General features: G+C 39.0%; 1 protein-coding gene across 2 annotated transcripts in view; it reads left to right on the top strand.

The window, feature by feature from the left end:
• Positions 6,229–12,260, top strand: part of LOC109825692 (uncharacterized protein At4g14342) — an 11,767-nt gene continuing 5,735 nt past the window's right edge. The window contains exons 1-3 of one of the 2 annotated variants that reach the window (XM_020392562.1): positions 6,229–6,597; positions 9,830–9,915; positions 10,004–10,127. In XM_020392562.1, coding sequence (XP_020248151.1) covers positions 6,592–6,597; positions 9,830–9,915; positions 10,004–10,127 — 216 coding nt within the window. In that variant the 5' untranslated portion in view covers positions 6,229–6,591. The remainder of the gene's footprint in view (positions 6,598–9,829; positions 9,916–10,003; positions 10,128–12,260) is intronic. The other variant, XM_020392561.1, reaches the window with a different exon arrangement.

The raw sequence follows: 12,260 nt of genomic DNA, 5'->3' as shown, positions 1-12,260 counted from the left end.
ACTCACTAGGCTTTATATGATTTGAGAGGGACTAATATGCAATTACTAATATTTGAGGGATTCTTATGCAATTTTTGGTAGATTTAAGGGACTAATATGTGAAACCCCTAAATAAAAAATATAAGGATAAGCTAGTAAAACGTAACCCCTAAGAAGGATTTTTTTTTAAAAATAGACAACTTTTAGAATTTAATTAGCAACATCGATATAAAAGATACTTAATTAGTAAAATCGATCTATTTTTGGCAATGTCAGTAAAACTGGATAAAAGTTTATCCGTATTGCAAAATCTTATAACTTTGAAAAGCACGTGGTTCTTATCCTGTGTGGCGACTAAAAGTTGCTAATTACACAGAACAACTACCCCCGTGCATTTGTTCTCAGCGGAGGGCCAATAAAATTTCCCCCATTAGGCCCACCCATATCTATATGCAGAACTCATGCGCCCATTCTCACTTGCGGCGATCCACCAAGCATGCCCATCATTAAAACTCATAAAACTATTTTCTCATCTACTAACCGGGCCCATAGAGCATTGACTCTTTTAGTGCCCTAATTCATATATGGTTTTGTTCAAAAGGTGTAATAAGGGCCTGCTAGTCCCTTGTGATTAGTTGCATTTGCTATTTATATGTGATTGCTAGTCATATATCTTTCCAAATCATATATTTTACAAAGTCGACCAATCTTTATAGTTTTCCACGTGTGGATCATCAGAAAGGTGTTGGGGATTCGAAACAATCAAATCGAACCCTTGCCCTTCCGGACCTTGTGTTGAAAGTAGGAAAGTAGGAAAATTCACTACAAATAAAGATCAAAACTTGCAGGAATAATAAAGGAGATGAACACACAGATTTATGAGGTTCGGCAACGTGCCTACTTCCTCGGGAGCCACACCACACAATTTTTTTATTGATTGAAGAAGAAATACAAGCTCTCAAACTAGGGTTATATCTCTCTGAGATCTCTCTATCAAAATCTCTCTCTTTTGATGGTTTCTGATGCTTAACAAACCCTAAAAACGGTTGGGTATTTATATCAAACCTAGCCCAAACAGATTTTCGGAACTAATAAGGAATCTGGAAAACAGCATCACGATCGACCGTAACAGTCGACCACGTACGTATCGCGGTTGACCGCGGCGATCGACCGAATCAAAACCCGAGAGCAGAAAATATTACAGGGTTGGCGCGGTCGACCGTCTTCAGCTCCAGCCTCTCCCTGACTCATGTGCACGTCTGTGGTCGACCGTCACTGACTCGCGGTCGACCGCCAGGCTGACTGGCAGTTCTCCTGGACTTTTTGGACTATGCTCTTCGTGATTCCAGCTTCGGCTTCAACTTTGGGTCTACACTTTAGACTAAAAATCTCCCACTTGGAGACCAAAGTGCCATCAGTGAGTTCACCCGGACTCTCCCCTTCTTCGCATGTATCTTCTCCTCCCCCAAAAAATCCTTTCTTCAATCAACAATATCCCGACGATCTCTCTGATCCTTGTAGTGTGGCTCCGCCTTCGTCTTCTACTCGTGAAGGCCAACTGAAGTTGCGCACAACTCCAGTTTCTCAATGGTGACTGCCTTCATCAACATGTTCGTCGGATTTTGACTCTCTAAAATCTTCATTAAGTGTAACTTTCCGTCTTCAACTAGCGAGCGTATAAAATGATATTTGACTTCGATGTGCTTCGTTCTGGCATGATATACTGGATTCTTGGCAAGATGTATAGCGTTCTGACTATCATAATAAAGAACTCCACTCCCTTACTTCAGATCCAACTCTTCCAAGCACCCGTTGAACCAGATCATTTCCTTGCTTGCTTCGGTCATCGCGACATACTCAGCCTTGGTTGTAGATAAAGTCACAATCTTCTACAGACGTGAGACCCAGCTCACTGCTGTCGACGCTAAGGTATAAACATACCCCGTAGTGCTTTGCCTCGTATCATGATCACCGGCGAAGTTCGCATCCACGTATCCCTGCAGCACCAACTCCTTCCTCCTGAAACATAGTGGTTACTTCATTGTTCCCCTCAAGTACTGCAATATCCACTCCACGGTCTCCCAATGCTGCTTCCCTGGATTGCTTGCAAATCTGCTCACAACTCCCACTGCATGAGCGATGTTCGGCCTCGTGCAAACCATCGCCTACATGAGACTCCCAATGGTCGAAGAATATGGCACTCTGCTCATATGCTCTCTATCTACATATGTCTTAAGCGATTGATCCTCGGATAGCTTGAACTGACTTCCAAGGGGCGTGCTAACAACTTTAGCATTCTGCATATTGAACCTCTGAAGTACCTTCTCAATGTATTCACCTTGGCTCAATCTTAACGTCCCTTTAGCTTCATCCCTACTGATTTGCATCCCTAGAATCTGCTTTGCTGCACCCAGATCTTTCATTACAAACTCCTTTGCTAGCTGCTTCTTCAAACTATTTATATTTTCTAAACACGGTCCTGCTATCAACATGTCATCAACATATAATAACAAGATAATAAAGCTGGACTCGAACATTTTGAAATAATAGCAATGATCCGAATTGCATTTTCTGTAGCCATTGTTTTGCATGAAGTTATTAAACTTCTTGTACCACTGTCTTGGAGCCTGTTTCAAACCATATAAGCTCTTCTTGAGCTTGCACATCATCTCTTCATTTCCTTCTTCAATGAAGCCAACAGGCTGCTTCATATAGATTTTTTTATCCAAGTCACCATGAAGAAAGGCAATCTTCAGTTCTAACTACTCAAGAAAGAGGTCTTCTGCATCTACCAAACTCAACACCACTCTGATGGTTGTGAGCTTTACGACAAGGGAAAATATCTTCGTGTAGTCCACTCCTTCCCGCTGTTAAAACCCCTTCACTACTAGTCTGGCCTTGAATCTCTTGCTTCCATCACTCTCCTGCTTGACCCGGTAGACCCATTTGTTATGTAAGGTATTCTTCTGTGCAGGTAGCTGGGCTAACTCCCATGTCTCATTAGTGGGTAGAGAATCTATCTCCTCCTGCATCGCATGCTCCCACTGCTGAGGTTCACTTACTTGCATAGCCTCCTCATAGCACTCAGGTTCACCGCTATCTATCAATAATAAGTAATCAAGAGATGAAAGATATATGGTATTTGGTTTGGGTACCCTGGATGACCTCCTAAGCTCCACGCCCTGGGTAGTTACTTCTGCACCTGGAGCCTCATCCGTTCTATGGTCAGGACAAACATCATCACCCCTATCTGAAAGTTCCTCTAAATCTATATACTCGGAGCCACCTGCATCCGTAATGTTGCTCCCACTATTTTGGCTATCTTGGCATTTTCCTTGTTCTTGTACATCACATCCTCATTGAATATCGCATCCCTGCTTCTGATGATCTTCCTGTTCTTCTCATCCCAAAGACGATACCTGAACTCATCAATGTCGTATCCAATGAATGTGCACTTCTGTGACTTAGCCTCTAGCTTGTCTCTGACATGGTCACTGATATGAACATAAGCCACGTAACCAAATACCCGTAAGTGTGAGAGATTTATCTTCTTTCCACTCCAAACCTCCTCTGAAATCCCAAAATCCAATGGAACTGATGGCCCATGATTAATAAGGTAAGCTGCCGTATGCACCGCAACCGCCCAAAATATCTTAGGCAGACCTGCATGTAATCACATGCTCCTGGCACGCTCCGTCAAGGTTCTGTTCATCCTCTCTGCAATGCTGTTCTGCTGCGGTGTCTTTGGAGTAGTCCTCTCTAAATGAATACCTTTTGTAGCACAAAACCTCTTGAACTCCTTCAGCTCATACTCTTCACCATTGTCTGACCTCAGACACTTCACATTCAGATTTGTCTCGTTCTCCACCATGGCCTTCTACTTCTTGAAGACTCCGAACACATCTGACTTGTGTTTCATAAAGTATACCCACACCTTCCTCGAGTGATCATCGATGAAGGTGACATAATATCTCGAACCGCCAAAAGAAGACATACTGGCTGGACCCCATACATCTGTATGAATCAACTCTAGCTTCTGAGCCTTAGGTGGCCTTCCACCCTTCTGGAAACTAACTCTCTTCTGCTTCCCAAAGATGCAGTCTTCACAAACCCCGATTTCCACGGAGTCGATCCCGGTTAGCTTTCACTGTGAATGTAAGATATTCATCCCCTTCTCGCTCATGTGCCCTAGCCTGTTGTGCCACAGATCTGTACTCTCTTTGCCAGCTATAATTGTGAGGATGTCACTCGCATATAAGGTGAGATAGAGAGTCCCTAGTTTGTTGCCTCGAGCAACTATCATCGTACCATTGGAGATTCTCCACGAATCCCCTGTGAATATCGAAACATAGCCTTCTGCTCCAAGCTATCCCACCGAAACAAGATTCCTCTTTAGCTTCGGCATGTGTCTCACATTCTTCATGGTCCGCTTAGAGCCCTTCATCTGAATCTGCACTTCACCCTTTCCAACAATATTACAATGCTCGTTATTCCCCAAATAAAATTTTCAAAGTCTCATGCTACATAATTCTGGAGAAGCTTCCTGTTAGCAGTGGCATAGAAAGAGGCTCCTGAGTCGATGACCCAAGAATCCGAGTCGCTATCCATAGCAAGATCAAGGCATCCTGCACGATATGAGTCTCCTGCTCACCCGTATCCTTCTTTGGACTCTTGCAGACTGAAGACATATGGCCCTTTTGACCGCAGTTCAAACACTTCCCTTTAATAGGCCTAACCTTCGAGTTCGACCTCTTCTTTATTGATTTCGACCGATTCCTGTTCTGGTTCCCTTTCTTCTAGCTTCTGTCTCTTTGCTTGAAATTTAGGGCTGAACCTGAACCTTCTAATTCAGACGATTTCCTTCTAACCTCCTCAGATAGAATCATGCTAACCACCTCATTCAGCTTTAACTTTTCCTTCCCTACCGAATTGCTGATTGCCGTCATACAACCTGCCCAACTATCTGGCAACTGCGATAGTAATAAAAAGGCCTGCACTTCGTCATCAAACGTGATGTCTACGGAGATAAGCTGATCAACAATCGTGTTGAACTCGCTAAGGTGTATCGTGAAGGACCGTCCTTCTTCCATCTTGAGGTTGAAAATAGTTTTTACCAGATGCACATTGTTTGATGTCGATGGTTGCTCGTACATCTTCGCGAGCACTTCCATAAGCTCCACCATCGTCTTCTCCTTCAAGATATTATGGGCTACTGATTTGGCAAGCGACAACCAGATTTGCCCTAGAGCCTTCCTATCCAGTATCTCCCAATCATCATCTGATTCCTCTTTCTTGTGTCCCTTATCATTGCCCATCAACGGGCGATACAAGTCATTATGGTACAGATAGTTCTCCATCTGCGACTTCTAGTAGGCGAAGTCTGAGCCGTCAAACTTCTCGATCTTAGAATTGATTTCCTCTGCCATGACTTTCACACAAATTGCTGAACTAAACTCTAATACCAGTTGTTGGGGATTCGAAACAATCAAATCGAACCCTTGCCCTTCCGGACCTTGTGTTAAAAGTAGGAAAGTAGGAAAAGGGATTCGAAACAATCAAATCGAACCCTTGCCCTTCCGGACCTTGTGTTAAAAGTAGGAAAGTAGGAAAATTCACCACAAATAAAGATCAAAACTTGCAGGAATAATAAAGGAGACGAACACACAGATTTAACGAGGTTCAGTAGCGTGCCTACGTCCTCGGGAGCCACACCATACAATTCTTTTATTGATTGAAGAAGAAATACAAGCTCTCAAACTAGGGTTTTATTTCTCTGAAAACTCTCTATCAAAAGCTCTCTTTTGATGGTTTTCTGATGCTTAACAAACCCTAAAAAACGTTTGGGTATTTATATCAAACCCAACCCAAACAGGTTTCCTGAACTCATAAGGAATCTGGCAAACAGCGTCGCGGTCGACCGTGGCGGTCGACCGCGCAAAAGGTTGACCGAACCAAAACCCGAGAACAGAAAAACATTACAGGGTTGGCCGGTCGACCGCCGCGATCGACCACCTTCAGCTCCAGCCTCTCCCTAACTCCTGTGCACGTTCTTCGTGATTCCAGCTTCGACTTTAACTTTGGGTCTACACTTTAGACTAACAAAAGGCGGCTTTTACTAATTAAATAAAATTTAGGTTGATTTTACTAATTTAATATTAAAAATGACTCTTTTTAAAAATTTGTCACATCCAGAAAGGATATGTCGGCTGCGGCTTCGCCGTGCTTCTTTGCTTTGACCAAAGGAAACAATTTCTTCCTCGTTCACCGTCTTTTTACCCCTGGCAGATCGCCTCTCCCCCCTCTCTCGAAACCATCGATTGAATCCTTCTCTCTCTAATATTGAAGCCCTGTGTCTCCTTTGAATAATCAATTTTTCTTTAAAGATGGAGCGAATCATTGGAGGGAAGTACAAGTTAGGGCGCAAGATCGGCAGTGGATCCTTAGGCCAACCATGACCCGACCCGACCCGACCCGTTTGCCACCCCTAAATTAAATCCCTCAGTCCGTCGATCGATTTAAACCTCAGTGCGAAAATTGTAGAAGGGAGGAGGGGGGGAACATCTCACTCTCTCTATTCGTTTCTCAATATCTTTATTTTCCAAACTTTGAACGATGCAGGTAATCCTACTTCCAAAAAAAAAAAAAAAAAAAAAATCTGGATTTTTAGCTTCTTTTCTACCGCAACTTTGCCCAATTTTATTAAGTCTTAACCCTATGAAGACCTAATGTTAGCTTCAACTAGATAAATCTTTTTTGTTGCTGTAATCTCTAAAGCTTTATAATTTCTTAAATTCGAACTAGGAAATATGGAGTTGAATCAAGATGAGATTTTGTGCAAGTAGTCTACCGTGAAAAGGGTTTCTAGGGTTTTATGTTGATGATCAACAGAAACCTGCAGATACAATTAGGCGCATTTCAAGTTGTACGAGGAGAGTTTTGAGCCATGATTCAAATCCTGATTTAGCTTCGTTGATGAAATTTCTTTCAACAAGTTGACGTTTACTTTGTGCGGCGCTGCCGCAGTAGAGAGTATATACTGGCTATATTGCTTATAATTTTTGGCAAACATTGTAAGTATAATATGATTAATTGTGTAAACTACACTTCAGTTTTGCAAAAGGTATAATCATTGTTTTAGTTCTATGTTTCATGTCGCTAGGCAGTATTTTCCCAAAAGAACAAGTTTGTAGTTAGTTTTATGTAGAAAAGCAAAGTGGGTATATAGTTTTGAAGTGTTTGGAGTGAGGTTAGCCTGTATCACCTTCCTTTGTGCAATGACTGGTTGCATTCAGATAAGAATGATGCAGATTTGAATTTATGGAAATTGATTGTTTGCATTCTAGTGCTTGCATTTCGTAAGACCTTAAAACTAATGCATGTTTCAATAAGTGATGAATTATATAGAAGTTGCTCAGATAAGATGAAACCTGGTTATTTGGAATATTGTTTGAAAAGAAGTAATTGATGGGTCAGGCCATTAGTATTAGGGGTATACACTAGAACAAACACTAGACAAAGGACTTATTTGGAACTACAGAGGTTAGGACATGAAACTTTCTAATGATAAAATGTTTAAAAAAAATTGAAGGGCTAAATTTTCGGAACAAAATATTAATTCTATCAGGAAAGTAGATCTCTGGAGAATATGAACTATAAATTTTCATTATTGTGGATTAGTAAGTTGGTCGAGTGAAGAAAGTAGATCTCTGGAGAATATGAACTATAAATTTTCATTATTGTGGATTAGTAAGTTGGTCGAGTGAAGATGCACAAAAGTCGCAGACAAATAACTATAAATTTTCATTATTGTGGATTAGTAAGTTGGTCGAGTGAAGATGCACAAAAGTCGCAGACAAATAAGAGGTAACATCTTATAAACTTAGTTGGTGTGTGACTAATTAAATATTGAAAATAAATATTACTATATTAGGAAAGAATAAAGCTAAGAAAGCGGTTAGCGAAACTATATTTTTGGCACATAAATAATTTATGTAAGAACTTGATAACATATGTTAATGTTTGTAAAGCTAATACAAAAAAGAGCCGAGACACATAATATCAATTGTTTGAAGTATAAGTCTTACAAGTCCTAATCAGTGCTTTAAGAAGTAGTCTGGACTTCGAACTCCATGGATAGAAACAATTCCAAAGCCAACTTCGTTATTTATTGATGTTACCACTGATACTACTCATTGCTTCTCTGTGCCCCTATTTTACCCTTTTTCTTTTGGCCATTTCATACTGATGGCGTTATGCTAATATATCGGAGGCAATGGTTATATTAGTAGCAATAGAGAATGTTTTATAGGTTTTATTTCTTCATTCTTCACTATTCTTTTTCTTCTTTCAGTGAAGTGTCATCTATGCTCCATGTTGCCCTAGCCACCCTGCAATAATTAAGATATTGTATAGCATGAGTCCTATTTATAACAGAATAAAAATATACTTTGTAAAGATGAAAATTGAAAAGTTGTAGGATGTAGTAATATTTCTCTTAGGTGTCAAAATATTTGGAGACTTGAGGAGTAGGGTATGACAATCTTATTCGTAAGATTTGTTAATGGAGAGACACTTTTGTGTTTTTTGAAAGACTAAAAGATTTATTCAAAGTTGTAAATCTATCGGAGATTAGTATATAACCAAGTAATGGTTAGGAGTAATCATGAGGGAAAGTGAAGAGGATGTTTTACTTAGAACTAGGACAAACAAAATGTAGATTGTTTTTGGAATAATATGTGATCATCGAATAGCATTAAAGTTGAAAAAGAAAGTATAAGGTGCTTATATGACAAACAAAACTTTATTGTTCACTATGTTTGGCAATTAGAACCAAACACTTCTATAAAATAAGTGTAGTTGACATGAGAAGGTTGATGGATAAATTGAGAGCGTAGAGAGAAAGATAAGGAATAAATGTGTCCGTTAGATATTAGTGAAAGCTTTTCTTGAGTTTAGCATGATTACAAAATAAGGTAAATTCGATTGCATTGGTATGAATATGGTCGAGGTGGATAAATACACCAGTTGGGAGTAGATAATGGAGTGTCAAAGGAATATTGATGGACCACAATGATCATAGTCAGGTAATGAAAAGGAATTATCGTTGTAGCTTACCTAACAAGGCTTTTAATTAGTTTCTATGAGGAAAAACTATAGTTTTGATACAAAATATTGGGACAAAGGTTGTTCTATTATGTATAATAGTTCTACAAACTATTACTTGACAACAAATCCCTATAATGAAGATTTCAACTCATTGAGGGAGTAACTGAGCCAAGAAAAGGAACTATCATTTCGAAAATCATTTTGGTTGATGCAAAAGAGTACTTCTGAAATTATTTATTAAGAGTCTAAACCTGTTGATGTGATTAATTGATTAGAAAATGTTGCAGGATTATCCTAATGGAGATAGTGTGGTTTAAGAAAGAAACAAGTTTCATGTAGTTATATTAATGAAGACATGTATGATGGAGGATGAGGGCATGTGAACAGTTGGAGGAGAAGCGAGCTCCCTTCTTCAGCATCTTAGGCTTGCATCATTGTTTACATTAAGTTTAACTGTTACTCAGGGTTACCCACGCATGAGTTTACTAACCATATTCAGTTTGTGGTCGCCAACTCACTATCTCAGCATCCTTTTCCCCATTCAGCAATACTTGTAATGTTCTGTCAACATAATTACTAGAGCATCCTCTCAAATCATCCACCTTGACATGCAGTGTTGTAATTTATTATTATTTTAATTAATCTAGAAAATAACAGTCACACTCATGCTTTCTTTTTGATATTATATCTTCAAACTGAATCTTTTCCATTTTGTTTCTTACTGAAACTATTCATATTTGCCCAGGCCAGTGACAGATTTAATATTAATTCCCAACTTGAGCATCTTCAAGCTAAATATGTTGGGACTGGGCATGCTGATATGAGTAGATTGTAAGTTGCCGGTGTTTGCTAATATGTTTCTTCCTAGTTTCCATTGTTTAAGAACATTTTTAGGTTTATTGATCTCTTGTAACTGCAGTGAGTGGGCAGTTAACATCCAACGTGATAGCTACGCATCTTATGTTGGCCACTACCCCCTTTTGGCTTACTTTGCTGTTGCTGAAAATGAATCAATTGGGAGAGAACGCTACAATTTTATGCAGGTACGACATAGATAAATATCTTTCTTGTATAGTGCGTAGGATTTGCCATTTATATTTCCTAATTTCAAATTTTAAAAATCTGATCATCTTGCATCATGATAACATAACATCACTTTGGACTGGATATTTACTTTAATAGTGTAATTATATATGGAAATGACAGAATTAAGCAGACTGATTCATATATTGGTTGCATTCTTTATATATAACCTACTTGCAAATCTTCTCCTCCTAGCCTATACAGAAAGGCCCTCAAAGTCAAGGAGTGTACTAGATGCAGTAACATCTGTAATTTAACCTCACACAGCAGGGTTCAGATTAAAATATCTGCTGGTGTAATGATTTCATCACAGATGAGTGGCTAAGAAGCGTTTTTAGAGACATGTAGATAGATACAAGTACCTACACTTCAGATGATATTTGTGTCCACAAGGCTCTTTTCTGCTAGGGTATCCAAGAAGAACAGAGTGGGTACAATAGGAATTGTTAGCCTGAACACCTGGATTGTCCACAATGTCTAATTATTATGCTCTGTGTTTGTGATGGTTAACTTAACATCTTGAATGTGGAGCATTAATTTTACTACATCCAAAAAAAATAGCAAAATCCTGAATTAGCCAGAAGATGAGGTCTCACATATCATAAAAAATTTAACTCAAATTTCTTAGTCTTGTTGCATAGGTGATGTGGACATTTTATGTGTTTTTTTTTTCCATCCATGGGATGTTGATCTGGTCAAGGCACTCGGTATGACACATGTAGCACAAGTGTTAAAAACATACCAACGTCCAGAGGAAACTTGGAAAGCGTGTTGGTATATCCTTCAACTTCAACGTTAAAGGTACCCTAGTTAGATGGATGGGTTTTTTTCACTAGTAACTGGTAGGCTTCAGCTAAAAGATGAGGTGGTTCAACTTGTTCTTGACCATTTCTGCTTCAATTTTTTTAGATCCTTGTTTGTCTCTTTGTTTCAGGCATGCAACTAAGAATACTCATCTATGATGTGTCATCAGTGTATATATGTACTAGCTTTAAGGATGTTAACTGTATTTCATGTCATTGATTGTTAACTGTATTTCATGTCATTGATTCCTACTGAAGGCTATGGGACACATAGAGCAAGATAATATATATATGTTATACCCTTTTTTTTCTCTTTTGGCTAGTCTGATAAGCATCTTTTGGATGGACAAGAGCCCGCACTTAGGTCAATCTCATAATTTCTAAGACTTCCAGTTCCATGTATGTGAAGCGAATTCCTCTGTTTGGTTATAGTTCGCTAGCAACTGTTCCAGTCACATTTGTTTCAGGTATTTGAATGGAGACTTTGAATGCAGTCATGCACCATCTTGATAGCTAACAAATATATTTCATTTTTCACATAGGTAACTCTTGTAGAGAAAATCATCTGCAATTGATAATTTCATTTGGTAATGTGGATCCTTGACTGGGGAAATAAGTATAATTAACATACTTGGTGTCGCCATTTACTATTGTCCAATAATCTATCACACCCAAATTACATGGTGTTAGATATCAACGCCTTGAAGGTGAACTATGTTTTACCGCCTCTCTGCTATGTTTGAATGCAGAATTGAATGACTTGATTTAATGTTCCTATACCCATATTTCCAGGGTATAAAAGACAAATCACTTAGGAACAATACATAGGATCAAATAGGATTCTACTCCCAGTGTGAGACCCATCCATGATTCCTGATTTTGGTGAAGATGTCTAGAATCAGATTGAGTAAAGTTACGGACCTTGGTGTCACAATGTCCTGACTTCAGTAAATTTTTAAATGTTCCTTCACTGTACATTGCATAGTACCCTATTATCATGGGGGTGACATGTTCAGATGCAAGCTTCTCTGGTTCTGCAGTATTCTATTTAACTCTACTTTGTCAGTGGACAACCATGCATGTTAGTACCCTAAGCTGTCCAAAACTAGCATGTTACTACCCTCTGCTAGTTGCATATGAGAATATTCCTAGGAATATCCACATGTGCTTTTCACATGTCATTTTTGAAATTTTTTTGACCTATTTATTGTTTTAATTACAACTTTAGCTACCCTTCATCTTTTTATTAAATTCTACTCACTTATTTTTTTAATACCTAATTTCCTTCAA

This window comes from Asparagus officinalis, chromosome 10 (genome assembly GCF_001876935.1).
Source record: "Asparagus officinalis chromosome 10, Aspof.V1, whole genome shotgun sequence".
NCBI classification, from domain to species: Eukaryota; Viridiplantae; Streptophyta; class Magnoliopsida; order Asparagales; family Asparagaceae; genus Asparagus; species Asparagus officinalis.
The sequence above is the reverse complement of the archived record's forward strand: the minus strand, read 5'-3'. Positions and strand labels throughout refer to the sequence as shown.